Below are 14,573 nucleotides of genomic sequence, written 5' to 3'. Positions count from 1 at the left end.
GGAGCTCAATGCGGGGTATACAGTGATTACGGTGGGCTCACACGATAGTGGCGATAACAGTGGTGGTGGTGGTGACAGTGACCATGCTAATGCTCAGGCTGAGAGTGTGATGGTGACTGGGCGCACACCGAGGCCTACTGTTTAACGAGGTGCATTTGTGTGGCCTTGAGTGAGTAGCTCAGTCACTCACCCTCCGTCTGTTTTGTATTTCATCATTGGTTTGTAGAGTGGGAATCATTCTGTCCATCTGAAGCAGGAGTCCAGAAGCGATGGCCCGTGGGCCACGTCTAGCCTGCTGCCTGTTTCTGTGTGTCAAGTGCGATGGGAGCACAGCCGCCTCCGTGTGTTTACAAAGTGTCTGTGGCCCCTTTCCTGCTTCAGTGGCAGAGTCGAATAGTTGTGCCTGAGACTTTATGGCCTATGAAGTAAGACATATTGACTGTCTGGCTCTTTACAGAGAAAGGTCACCGACCCCTGGTCTAAAGGAGGGGTCGTGAGGAAATAGACCCGGCACATATTAGGTGTCTCATACCATGGAGCTGCAGCAACCAAGCACTGAACGTTTATGAACTCCACGCTCCACTCTCGTCCCCACTGCTGTCCTCCAACTCCAAGAGAAAAATAGAGGGAGTAATTACAATATGAATAGTTTAATTAGAAATACCATTAAATTGTATTTTACATATGTATTTTAAAATTTTGTATCATACATTTCCGTGTGCATCAAATATCATACATGCATATTCGTCTACAGCAGTGGATATGAAAGGTTGTGTCTTGGAGACCGTACTTTACAGGAGGTTTAAGGCTCCGTTTCCGGCATAATTTTGATGTTGATTTTCCTTTGCCTTATGACTTCAGAAGCTAACATCCTAGGAAGTTACAACGCCCCTCGAAATGGCAGCGATGAATATCATTATCTGCAGCCAGAGCAAAGGAAAACTAAATGTCAGAGTTTTTCTACCACTGAAGATAAATCCGAAGTGTAGATAAAAATCTCTAAAATCATAAGTGGGAGAATGATGTTATAGTTAAAAAAATCTGTGCATTCACTTTTTTTTACCTTTCCTGAGGCGCACATCTGTTTTACAAAGCGAGGTACTCAGGTATCATTTACATTTGGTCTTACTATTGTTTCATGGCTGAGTCTGGCAGGTCACCTTGCAAAACACAGAGGAACATCCCCTTAATTTTGCAAGCAGCGTATATATTAATGTTACTTCTACTTCTCTCCCCAAATTGTTGTGAGAATAAAATAAGATATAGGTAGAAAGATACTCAGAGAGTCTGAGTGCGTCAGACAGGTATGGGAGAATCTGGTCCTTCCACCCTTGGCAGCAAGCAGCTGACTGCACGTGGAGCTGCCTGGAGGAGAGAAGGGCTCAGAGGTGTGAAGGCAGGGGCATAGACAACCAGTGCGTGTAATTAGAGTGCATTATCTTCGTTGGGAAATAAGCACATTCTTTTCCAATTTAATGAATAAAGAAGCTTCTAATTTACTCCAGTAGAGAGATTTGCTTTCATATGTCAGTAGTTAAGCTCTGTGACTTTTGTATTAATATTTTGTTTTTACGGCCCAGCTTAATTTTTTTAACTGTTCCTTATTGGTATAGCAGACTTTTATACAAGAAAAGCAAACCTGGAGGTGATTAAGCCTCATACTTTTTTTTTTTTAAGAAGTAAATATGGTCCAGAGAGATCCTGTTGGATCCTGTGACTCATCCAGGGTGCCATGACTGGTTAGCTGTCCCCTGGACCAGATCCAGGGGCATGTGCCCCACCAGTGCAGGAAGGGCCTCAGCCAGACTCTGGAGCCTGCCATGCTCACCCTGGCCTAGCTCTGCTTCCCTCCTGCTCCCTACTTGTTCCTGTTGGCATCTTACTTGTCTTAGAACTACCGCTACTGAAAACATCCTTGCTTGTCCCCTGGCCTCCAGCCCACTCTGGCCAGTGCTAGCTCCAGGCCCATCTCCGAGCCCCTGGCTCTGTATTACGTGATCTATATTACCTAGGTTGTCATTCCACCGACAGCTAGAGCAGGTGCAGACCAGGGTTTGTGGGAGTCGTCCACCCTGGCTCCTGCCCCAGAGCCTCAGGGGGTTGGGATAAAATCAGCCCTAATGGCTCAGATCATCTGATCCCTATACCCTGGCCTGTTTTCTTTTCTTTTTAAAGATTTTATTTATTTATTTAGAGAGAGGGGAAGGGGGAGAAAAAGGGGGGGGAGGAAACACCAATGTGCAAAAGATACATTGATTGGTTGCTTCTTGCAGCCCCCAGCGGGGGGCCTGGCTTACAACCCAGGCATGTGTCCTGACTGGGAATTAAATAAGTGACCTTTTGGCCAGCACTCAATCTACGGAGCCACACCAGCCAAGGCTATCCTGGCCTCTTTTCTAAAAACATTTATCGAACTTTATTTTTTACAGCAGTTTTATGTTCCTAGCAACACTGCATAGGAAGTGCGGAGAGTTTTCCTGCAGCCCCTGTGCCCACGTGTGTACAGCCTCCCCAGCTGTTGATGTCCTGTACCTCGGCACTGCATTTTGCGAGGTTCTTTGCCACCCCTAAATCCTGGGTTCTTTGTCTTAAAGCAAAGAAACCCCCCCTCAAAACCATGGAAGGAAGGAAGGAAGGAAGGAAGGAAGGAAGGAAGGAAGGAAGGAAGGAAGGAAGGAAGGAAGGAAGAAAGAAAGAAAGAAAGAAAGAAAGAAAGAAAGAAAGAAAGAAAGAAAGAAAGAAAGAAAGAAAGAAAGAAAGAAAGAAAAGACTAACACAGAGAATAGTCTAAGGCAGGGGTGTCAAACTCATTTTCACCAGGGGCCACATCAACCTCACGGTTGCCTTCAAAGGGCCGAATGTAATTCAACTCCTTAACAAGGAGTAGTTACATTTATGCAGTCCTAAAATTATTTTGGCGCTTTGAAGGCAACCACGAGGCTGATGTGGCCCCCGGTGAAAATGAGTTTGACACCCCTGGCAAGGGGGTGTCTGTGGAACACAAAGGCAGACACCCGGTCAGTTCCAGGTGAGTCCGTCCCGTCTTGGCCTTCTGCTAGTCTGTCCGCAAGGCAGGTGGCTGGCTGCTCATAGCAACAAAGCTCACACGCAGTGATGACCCTGCTCTGGCCCTCTTACCCTCTGTCTCAGAACCAAATTAGGTTCCTGAGGCTGGGATTCTGGTTGGCTGCAGCTGGGTCAGGGGTCCCACCTGGGGACAAGGAGGAAAGGAAGAGCAAAGGGGCAGTTTAGGGTGTCATTTTGGCTGAGCAGATAACCCAAAAGATGTTACGATCCTTTGTAATCCAAGGTCTCCTATAAACTCTTCAGGTGTCTCTTTCTAAATCCCTTTATGTATTGGCCCCAAAGTTTGGCCAGAGGTTCATCTTTGGGCCTTTGCTCTTCCCTTACTCTCACCTTCTTAGAAAGAGCACCATCCCTTGACTTGTGCTTTATGGCCGGCTGGGGCCCCACCCCCGGCATGCCCCCGCCCTGTGTGGACCCGCTGACGGGGCCCACGTCCAAAGACAGACGTCTTTCCTCCCAGCTCTTGCCTTTCAGTAAGTCCTCATGTAACCTTTTCACTCCTGCCTTCGAGTGCTCTTGGCTAACGGGACATGTGCTCGTGACGTTCTCACAAATAGCTACTCAGGAGTGGAGCTGGACGGTTTGGGAGGTGCCCTGACAATGTGTGGTGACTGTTATTTTCTATCTCAAAACCAAGGCAATCCATTAATTTTTCATCAAGGAATTCTTTTATAATGGACACTGCTGTAAAAGTTCTGAAAACTGCATTGGGAACAGCATATTTAAACATTCCGATGTCGATCTGTTGGATTTACGCATGCCTTCAAGTGTCAGTGTTCTCGTTTTCCGAGGAAAGCAACCATTCTCCCTGCAATTGCCCGTTATGTGAGATGCGACTCCTGCTAATTCACATCTGTACAGGCACCTGCGTGTCCGACCTTGGGGGTCTGGTGCAGTGCATTGGGATGCGCTCATCAAAGGTTATGTGTATGCACACAGTGGAATGCATTTTGTGTAATCCAAACAATTTAATAAAAATGCAATTTGACTGGAACAACTAGAGTCTGGTGGCCCTTGCAGAGCACAGATAATGTTCCAGATTAAAGAGCTGAGGCTTTGTTCATTATAGTCAAATAACGTGTGTGAATTGCCATTTCCTTGCCGTTGGTTTATTTTAAGAGTATACCATTTTCCCATTATAATAATAGGCTGTATTTTCTTAAAATCATTTCATTAGGATTGGTCCTGTCTATCCAGTTTGCAAATAAAAAGCTTTTGTGGTGATAGACTAGCTGTTTTAAAACAGCCTTAATCTCTGGTTCTGCTTTTGAACTGCTGCAGGTCAGACTCTGCGAAAGGCTGAGAGAAGCCGGTCCTGCTCACGGGAGAAAAAGGAGGTAAACGTGTCACTGGCAAGGGCTGGTGGGAGGCAGCCGCTGGAAGGGACCTGAGCAGGCTGGTAATTACTCTCGGGTCTCCTCTCCGAGTCCCCGGCTGGAATCCCCGACTAAATGATAGTTGGCCACTAGGGTTATCAACCAGTGTCATTTACAGCAATGATTTCTTGCTGAATATATCAGTTAGCTTTGTCTGTGTAACAGATCACCCCACATTTTAGTGACTTAAAACAACCACACATTTAGTTCACAATTCTGTGGGTCAGCTGTTTGGGCCAGGCTTACCTGGGCAGAGCTGAGGGGCCAGGCTCTGCTGACCGCGGGCTCATGGAGGCATTTGTGGTTAACTGCTGTCACCTAGGGGCTGACCGAGCATCAGAATGCTTTAGTTCTCCCCCAGTGTTCCCTCACCTTCCAGCAAGCCACCTGCCTGGAGGTTCAAGGCTTCAAAGTTTGGGAGTGGAAGCTGCAGGACCTCCTGAGTCCGAGGCCCAGAACCAGCCCGGTGTCACTTCTGCCACTTCCTGTTTTTCAAAGCAAGTCACGAGCTCAGCCCAGATTCAAGGAGTGGGGGAATAGGTCTCACTTCTTGATGAGAAATCTACAAAATATTGTGGCTGTTCTTGAAACCTGCCTACCACTCTGAACCATCTGCTCTGTGCCAGGCGCCAGGGCTGGGACTAAGGCACGAGTGGGACCTTCCTTGACGTCAGGGTGTGCTCGGTGTGGCTGGAAGAGACGTGCGACACATCACTGCAGTGCAGTGTGCGAGAGTGCCAACATAGTGAGAGCACAAAAGTACGATTTCAATACAGAAAAGGGGCCACCTGACTCTGCCAGTGACGGCCAGGAAGGGCTGTGCAGAAAAGCCGATGTATAGGCTGCCTCCTAAATGAGGAGGACTGTTTCAGGCCAAGTAAATGGCGTGTCCAAGTCCTAGACTGAGCAGGAAAGTTGTGAGACCGTTGAGCCTGAGGTGAGGAGCGGTGCCGGCACTCTCGGGCTAGCACAGGGAGGTCTCAGACTCAGGGGAGTTGAAATTTGAGTCTTATGGGTGCGGGGGTTTGAGGATATATAGCTCGTTGTAAATATCAACCAAGCCTGAGATTCATCATCCCTTGTACACTGACATTCTTGATAAGGAAAGAATTCTGATGAGGGAAGGGGGTTTCTCAGGCTCCGCTGGGCCCGGGGGCTCGAAGGTGGCAAGACCGGGTCCCTTGCTTTCTGTGAGCTCGGCGGAGGCGGACTGCGTTTGGACTGCGAAGGGCCCCATTTACTCGGTTGTGACTTGCATCCTCTCTCCTACTGTTTCTTTTCTCAGCTGTAGCCAGAATAGCCAGGGTGGGTTTTCGTATCCAATTAGCCTACCTGAAACGGTGGCTGGAAGGTAACTCGGGGAGTTTGGTGCCCTTGGAAAGATCTAAATGTCAGCCCGGTGGGTGGTCTGGAAGCTGAACGAGCTGAACTCTCCTACTGCTTCCTGGTGCTGAGAATTTTCTGGAAGCAGGCACAGGTGTGCCTGTCTCCTACAAAGTCCTAGAGACCTGAGGGTGGAGGAGCCAGCCCAGGGGTGAGCACAAGGCCTGCAGGCACCTGGTCTCCCTCTGTGATGTGAGCAAGGGTGGGGACACCAGGATCCTTCAAACCTAGCTGAGGTCTTAGGTTACAGAACGACAGCATCCCATTTGTCCACGGGAAGAAGGTAGCTGGGACACCAGAAAGCAGGGCAGCAGGTTTAACTGGTAGAAATACTCTTTCCCTTCCCCTTCTCTCCTTGGCAACTGGACTCCCCTAATTGCCAATTTCCGGATCTGGTGAGCTGCCCTAGAGCATTTCAGATCACACTCCTGAGAAGTACTTGAGGTGAGAGAAAACAGAGAATGCGGTTGTTTATCACGATATCCAACTTTAACCCTGAAAGACATTTACGATGGTTTCAGACCCGCTGAAAGAGAGGGTCTGACTCTCTGAAAGGGCTTTTGCTTGGTTAGAAAAACAAGAGAAGGCAATTAATAACAAGCTTCAAGGATGTTCATCCTGATGTGTCGTAACATGCCTTTTCCATCCACCTCCTCCTTCTGCATTCTCCCCTCCCCCAGTTGGTGAAATCTGCACTTCCTGGTGCTTTGTACCTTACACAGGATGCCAGGCACAGATCAAACTAGGGCCCTACAAAAGGCAAGAACAAGACATTTGGGTAGAACAAGTGGACGGGGACAGGCCGTGTTCCTTGGGCAGTGAGGTTACACGGGCCAGCTCACACCTCCTCTGGTGAGCGTACGGTTTCCATCCTGGGTGGGGACTGGGCACTTCTCTGAGTGGCCGTGGGCCTGCCTGGCAAAGGGAGGATGGGCAGCTATTCTCAATGAACTTGCCAGGCCCAATTCAGCCCGAAGATGTGTTTTATTTGGCCCATACAATTTTTTAGAATTAGGTATCCACACTTTTTTTATTTTATTTTATTTTTATATATTTATTTTCAGAGAGAGGGGAAGGAAGGGAGAAAGAGAAAGAAAGAAACATGATGTGTGAGAGATACATCGATTGGTTGCCTCTCACATGCCCCTAACTAGGAACCTGGCCTGCAACCCAGGCACATGCCCTGACCCAGAATCAAATGGGCAACCTTTTGGTTTGCAGGCTGGCACTCAATCTACACCAGCCAGGGCTACATTTAACAGTTGGAGATTTTGCATAAAAATGCAGGCTTCTGGCTTCTTTAGAAGGATGGAGAATGACAATGGAGTCCTTATTCCTGTAAGACAACAATGGCCAATGGCTTTCGATGGCACCTTTCAATGGAACTCTCTAGTCTGCCGTTCTTGTCCCCATCAGATAGCAAACAGGGTCAGCAATTGTGTTGGGCCAGGCCCTGTGCTGAGCGCTTAGTGGCAGCAGTTCACAAACATTGCTGCACATCAGAATCACCCAGGGGGTTTTAAATACCCTGACGTCCCGCCCTGGCTGGTATGGCTTGGCGGATTGAGGCCAGCCTGCAAACCAAAGGATTGTCGGTTTGATGCCCAGTCAGGGCACACTCCTGGGCTGTGGGCCTGGTCCCCAACTGGGGGCATGTTTGTGGGAGGCAACCACATATTGATGTTTCTCTCCCTCTTTTTCTCCCTCCCTTCCCTTTTCTCTAAAAATAAAATAAATAAAATCTTTAAATAGCCTGTTATCCAGGCCTCTTTCCAAACCAGTTGAATCAGAATCTCTGGCAGTGTGACCCAGGCATCAGAGTTTTTTAATTCCCCCGAGTGGATGCAGTGTGCAGCCACCGGTGAGAAGCCGTGGCTCACAGGTGGTGGGTAACCCCCACTCTCAGCCCAGGGACTTCCTTGTGCCCCACATGCCTGCCCGGCTGGAGGGCTCCTGTTCGCAAGCCCCCCGAGCCCTCTCACAGGCACAGACAGGCACAAGTCAGAGGAAAGAATGACAAACAGCATAGAGGAGACCCAGACAAAGCCACAGGGGTGCCCGCGGAAGCAATGAAGATTTCCTGGAAGAGTCATTTTGAAATGAGGCTTTGGATGGCCTATAATCATTTCTAAAAAACGTGTCTTTGGGGGTTGGCTTCCAGTTGGTAGATACTTTCCATGTAGCTGGTAAAAATATTCTCAGCCTCATCTTAAGCTAGTATTTATGGTTCCTGTCTGTGGAAATGATATAGTGTTTTTGGCCCTTAGTCATGAATTATTAATGATTTTGAAATTGTGGTCATTGTAGTTTACTCAAAAATCATTAGTAAGTAAACTTACCAGGCAGTGTTTTAAAAAAAGGGGAACCACAAAGGGGAAAGAAACCTTTGATCATGACCCTGCCCACTGTTCACATGGGCGCCCAGGGTCACGGTGCGGCTCACGGGTGTGGCGCCGGCTGCGTGTCCTCCGGCTGCACGGAGGCCCGGAGGCCCACCATGTGCTTCTGCAGCAAGTCCAGGTCACGCGACTTTGCGTGAGTCTCCTGACGCCCTTGCCTCATTTCATAACACACGCTTTGATGTCTCGGTTTACGGAGCAAAGGCAGCGGTGTTCTGACCGCACAGTGTCTGACCGCAGTGAGCATTCCATAAATGTTGGTTGTTACGTAAGTTTAGTTGTTCCGTGGAGTGTCTGCTGTTTGACTTGGAGTACGCCCTCGGGTGGAGGAGGCAGCACAGCTGCACTGCTTACTGAGGGGCCTCTCTTGCTCCAGCTGGATTTCAGGCTGATTCGGCCGTCCGGGCTCCTAGCCGTGTGCTCCAGGCAAGTGGGCCTCAGGCAGGCCAGCTGCGGGCCTCCGCTGTTAAATCGCTCTCAGAGCCCCCAGTGGTAATGAACTGCCTTCTGTTAGACCTGATTGGGGACAGGAAAATGCTCTTGACAGCACACTCATCTACTGGGCTCGCTTTGTGAAGGGCTGCAAAAGTCATTTAACTCAGCCACCTAGAAGAGATTGAGGGTTCCCTTTGCGTAGGCACGTGTGCGCACTCACATAAACACTGCTACTAAGCAGAGACTCTTTTCATCTTTGCCAAGCAAAGTAGGAGATTGGGATCTCAGGGGAAGACAGCAGAGCAGGGAGCCCAGGATCCAGGGCACCTCCAGGGATGGGGTCACCCGACGGACATCCTTGGCGGTGTGCCAGCATGGACACCCCTCCACTCCCCTCCGGTCTCTGCACCGTGTCATTGTCCTGGCGCACCTCTCTGTGAGTCGTTCCTTCTCCTACCCAGTTCAGAGGCCAGAGAGAGTGTCTGATCAACCTGGCCAATCGATACTACAGGGCATTTAGAGGCTCCTGACATCAGTGCCCCCAGCTTCCTTCCCAATAGGCAACCGCTGGAACCAACCTCCGTGTCTTTCCAAGACCATTCCCTGTAGAGCACATCTGTCTTTGTCTGCCCCTCCCCCCCCAACACAGAGACAGCACACGGCACACATTGTTTTGTTCCTGGACTTTGTTTTCACGTAGCGGCGTGTGTTGGAGGGCATTCCACGGCGGGATATGCACACAGGCTTAGCTTGTTCTTTTTTTTTTTAATTAAAAAAATTTATTTATCTTTAGAGGGGAAGGGAAGGAAAGAGGGAGAGAAGTATCAGTGTATGGTTGCTTCTCGTGGGCCCCCTGCTGGGAACTGGCCTGCAACCCAGGCATGTGCCCTGACTGGGAATCGAACCGCAATCCTTTGCTTCGCAGGCCTGTGCTCAATGCACTGAGCTACACCAGCCAGGGGTCCGTTTGTTCTTTTTTATGGCTGCACAGTACTCTGTTGTGAATGCTCAGGAACATGGTCCTTTATTTGAAACCTTTGGGGGCAAATGGATTTCATTTATTTAGAGAAGTTATAAAATGGTATCATCCCAGTAGGACTTGGGACAGCTTTCTATAATCGAGTAGGAAATTAATATATCTGTAGGAAAATATGAATATTTATACAAAGTGGGAGAAATAAAGACTACACACATTTTATGTCAGTTCCGATCTGATTTCGTTGCTAAGTAATTGCATACAAAGGATTTCCCGTAAGCATATTGCTAGTCCCCATCGGATGTCTGTCTAGGCTCCCATAGTCCAGGACGTAAAGACTCTCCCAGAGCAGACATCTCTGTGCACAGGTGCAGGACCAGTCAAAGCTGAAGTCTTAAAAGTGGAATTTATGGATCAAAGGGCATGTGCTTTTTTAATATGGACACTTCTACTTTGTCTCCTAGTAGTGCATGAGGGGGGCGGAACTTTTGGCTCCGGGCCACCGTGTAGAATGCTGGCCAGGGTTGGGTGTGGCTGCCCTTGGCTGAGGTACACACACCAGAGGCACTCGTTGGGCAACTTGTTGTTCCCTAGTCCACTCTTCTGAGCAAGGACTGGCATCAGGGCACTGTCCCGAGAAGGGCTTGGGGGCATGTCCGGCACCCTGGTTTTGGAAAGACGTCTCTCGTGGGCCCTTTGCTCTGAGCACTTGGCCAACCAAGGGCCAGGGGAGGGTGACTTCCCTGTTCCAGACTCCACTAGCACGCGAGCAACAAACCCTTCCCTTTCCTTACTTCAGCTCTCAGCATCCTTGTAACTTCAGCCTTTTGGGGAATCAGGAGCTGCCCCTTTCATATTTAAAGATGTTTAGAAATTTTAAAAAAGAGAGAATGGGGGGTGGGTGAAATGTAAGCTGGAAGTGCTACATTAGAAGAACCTGCCTGATAGGAGGGCCGACATTCCACACCTGTACTTTTCCCCAGAATGAAGCCTTTTAGTTCACATTTCTGGGCAGAGAAGAATTAAATCCATTTTACATCCAACTGCCAAATGCATTCCTGGTTGTAAAGTTCCTGTTGTCAGTCTTTCTGCTTCTTGAGGTCTTGGTCTCATAGCTTTGAGAGCTTGGGGTGTGGGGGCCCTGGTAGCATTGACAACTGATTGCTGTGGGGCAGGTAAGACACAGGGCAGGGTTAGAACCAGACAGCCTGGGTTCTTACACTAGTGCCATCACTCAGGAGAGTTACCTGTTCTGTCCGAGACGCGTCTTCCTCTTGTGAAGAGCAGCGATGATAGAGAGACTGCGTCATGGGCTTGTGGTAAACCAGAACTCCTCGAGTTGGTATGCATGTGGTGCTTAGTACAGTGATGGCACATACTAGGTGCTCAGGAAATGTTGAATAGTGTAATTTAGAACTGGCAGGTTTATTATAGCCAGTTTGAAAAGCTAATCTCTTTGGATTCAGAGGTGGATGAGGAGTATTACTAAGAAAGAGCGGCACGTGAACTGGGCCGGCGTTCTGCCTTTCAGTGCGAGGAAGCAGCACATACGCCCTCCCATCAGAGTGACTTGCCCCTGAGTCACCAGCCTCCTCCGAGGCCCCTGCAGTCAGGCTGGGAGCTGCAGGAAATGCGTGCAGACACAAGGCCAAGACTTGAGCCACAAAAAACAAAGAGAATCAATTTCTGATAAAATGCCAAGAAGGAGATAGACATGTCTGAAACCCTCCTGGTATCAGTTTAGCTTCCAGCATAAGACTAAACTCTAGGAACAAACCCTATCAGAGAGCTGCAGTTTGGGGCCAGAAAGAGATCATTGTGACAGCTTTTCCTTCCCGAGTCTGTTTTCGCTCAGCAATGTGCCCATCAACCCAGCATCATCAGAGTTCCCTAAATCTTCAAATCTAAGGCATGCAGTTGCATTGCGAGTGTCTCCCTTTACTTTCCACCCCCAAAATCACTTTATAGAATACAGACTATCACTGGAAAAGAGAATGATGTTATCTAAGAAAAGAAGGTTTCTCCAAATTACTCCTGAAAGTTGTGTCTCCTGGTTGAAAACAGGCCCGTGACAGCGTCCCTCAGTCTGGGGACACCTCTGCTGAAGCTGGGCCAGGGGATGAGAGTGTCAGGCCATGTCAGTTCCAGTCCTGAGTCACCGCTGCTGACCGTGGGCACACTGCCGCTCCCGTCTCTGGGCCTCCGTTACTCCTGTGGTCCCCATGTCTGACAAGAGAATGGCTCTGTGACTTCAACTTCATTAGGATCCAGAAGCTGTGTCTCTCAGACTGTTCAAGTGACAAAAGCTCTCCTCAAACCAGCTGCCGTGAAAATGGGAATTTGTTTTCCCATCTGGCTCAAAAGTTCAAGGGTGGCCCACGGCAGGCATGGCAGGATCCAGGTACTCTGACTTGGTACCCTCCGCTCCACCTGTGGGGTGATGGGGCTGCTCCCCAGCAGGCCGGGTTCTTGGTGTAAGCTGGCCCCCAGCAGCTCCAGGCTTGCTGCACAGAGGCCGGATAGCAAATGGGGAGACAGCGCAGGCTCTGGAGCCAGGCGGCCCGGGACTGAGTCCTGGCTCATCAATTACCCAAGTGCTTAACTGCTTCTGCACCTGTTTCTGCATCTGTAGAATGGGGGTGATGACACACCCACCTCACTGGGTCCTCAGGGGTGCCCTGAGCAGTGTCCGACACGCAGTCAGCCCCGAAGAGGTGACGGTGCTGCCTCCTTGTCTTCTCCTTCCTGTCTCTACAATCCTCGTAGCGGCCCCAGCAAAGCTGGGCGGCTCCCTCACCACAGGGTCAGCTGAGTGTCCAGATTGAGATTCGCCTACCCTGGAGACAAGGCTGGGTGGGGTGAACCCCGAGTTAATCACACGGTAAGGAAGAGGTTTTCTCCCGGAGGACCACCGGGACCCTCTTACCAGAAGAAGGGGAAAGGACTGTGGGCAGACAAAAACAGCAGCTGCCTACCACCCTGCCCGTTTATAGTGGGAGTGGTAAAACTGACAGGCAGCCCGGTTGTTAAAAAGTGCCTCACTGTCCATCCTTACAAGACCCGCGAGGTAAGTCATATCATCCTCATTTTGCAGGTGAGGAAACCTTGGCTCAGCAGTGAGGCCACCTGCCCCAGTTACCACAGCAGGTGTGGGCCGCCGAGCCAGAACTCCGAGTTCTGTGCATTGGTGCCAAGCAGTGAGCAGTGGGAGTGCTTTGGGAGGCAGCTGGGGGACCTCAGGCGCGTATTTAACCATTCCCAGGCTCAGTTGTTTTTTTTACCTGTAAGATGAGCATTTATCGGTCTTCCCTCCCCAGGTGTCTGAGGACTTAGTGAAGTTGGGGAGATAAATATGTGACACTCAGTACTGCTTGGGACTCGGTGGGTTCTCATACAGGCCATTTTCCCTCTTCTACTGGTTCAGGGCTTGCTGGGTCCCCCTATTCCTGGGGCCACAGGACTAGGCAGGTGACTGGGAGGCAGGGGCAACAGCTGCCCGGTAAATGGTAGCCTCAGTCTCCTCACCTGAGAAGCTAAGACAGTTCGATAGTCACCTGCGCCCGCTAAATGCAGTCAGTGCTGGCTGGGTTCTGATTAGAAGCCGCTGAAAAGACTATGGGCCCCGCCCCACCCCCTATTATGTCATTTAGAAAAACGAAACTGTGAAGCGAGTGTAAGGAACTGCAGTAAGTTCTGAAGTTATTTTCCTAGGATGATTAGTTTGTGCCTTAAAAAAAAAGGAAATCTAAACTCTTTCAAAAAATAATCCTTGGGCCACTTGTGCTTTGCCGACACCCTGGGAGAAGGGTTTGCACTTGGGAGATAGGATAGCATGACCGGCCAAGGGCAGGGAAGGGGGCCAGGTTAGATGGCCTGGGTGGGTTGCATCCTGGCCATACCACTTAATAGCTCTGTGGTCTTTGGCAACAAAACCTCTCAGTGCCTCCGTTTGCTCCGCAGAATGGAGTTGAAAATCTAGTACATCTTTACAGTGTTGTTGAGATAAAGAGTGATACATATGAAGTATGAGAACCATAACTGTAGGTGCTGTTCAAGTGCGTGCCATTGTTGTACATCAGGTGCTGCCCTGGGCCTGTCCGCTCCATGTTTCCTCGGTGCTGGGGGCGGCGGGGTGGGTGCTCGCGCCCAGGGGCGCCCCGCTCAGTGGACCGCCTCTGACGCTTTTCATTTCTTTCTGATTTCTGAACCAATGCATGCAGACTGTAGAAAATTTGAAAGTACAGGAAGGTGCAAAAATTAGTTGTTATCCTACCACCTACATAATCACTGTCACTTGTTTTGATATTTTCTTCTTGCTTTTTTAAAAAAAAATGCAGCTACATATATTTCAGAATTAGGATTCATAGAGTAAGTACTTTTTTGTCTTTTTCTTAAATGTATCTGAGATTTATCCACATTTTTAAATGTATTATTAGTTTACTCTTTATTACAGAGGTATAGACCTTCGATTAATATTTAAATTAGAAAAATTAAATTATGAAACAGTTTGTGTTCATTGTCATTATTTTTAAAATTTCTAGTTTGTGTGTTAAATAAAAACTTCCCTCCAGATTTACCCCAATCTCAATCTCATTCCCCTCCCTGGAAATAACCAGTTATCGACCGGATGTGCATCTTCCTAGTCATTTAAAAAAATCTTATTGACTATGTTTTTACAAGTGTCCTGATTTTTCTTCCTTTGCCGCCCTCCACCAAGCACCCCTCATACCCTCAGGCGATACCCTGAGGGTATTGTTCATGTCCATGGGGCACATGTATAAGTTCTGTGGCTACTCCATTTCCTATGCTGTACTGTACATCCCCATGGCTATTCTGTAACTACCTATTTGTACTTCCTTTTTAATAAATATTTATTTATTTTTACAAAGAGGAGAAAGAAAGGGAAAGAAACATCAA

General features: G+C 48.9%; 1 protein-coding gene across 4 annotated transcripts in view; it reads left to right on the top strand.

The window, feature by feature from the left end:
- The window catches only part of KATNIP (katanin interacting protein), a 194,420-nt gene that overhangs the window by 14,508 nt on the left and 165,339 nt on the right, over positions 1–14,573 (top strand). For 2 of the 4 annotated variants that reach the window (XM_053671629.1, XM_037140018.2), the window contains exon 2: positions 4,369–4,424. The exons of the other annotated variants lie outside the window; for them this stretch is intronic. In XM_053671629.1, the coding sequence (XP_053527604.1) occupies positions 4,369–4,424 (56 nt within the window). The remainder of the gene's footprint in view (positions 1–4,368; positions 4,425–14,573) is intronic. 4 annotated transcript variants of the gene reach the window in all.

The sequence above is a fragment of the Artibeus jamaicensis genome, unplaced genomic scaffold, assembly GCF_021234435.1.
Source record: "Artibeus jamaicensis isolate MK-2021 breed Jamaican fruit bat unplaced genomic scaffold, CSHL_Jam_final contig_700, whole genome shotgun sequence".
NCBI lineage: Eukaryota > Metazoa > Chordata > Mammalia > Chiroptera > Phyllostomidae > Artibeus > Artibeus jamaicensis.
Note: the sequence above shows the minus strand (reverse complement) of the source record. Positions and strands in the feature narration are given on the sequence as shown.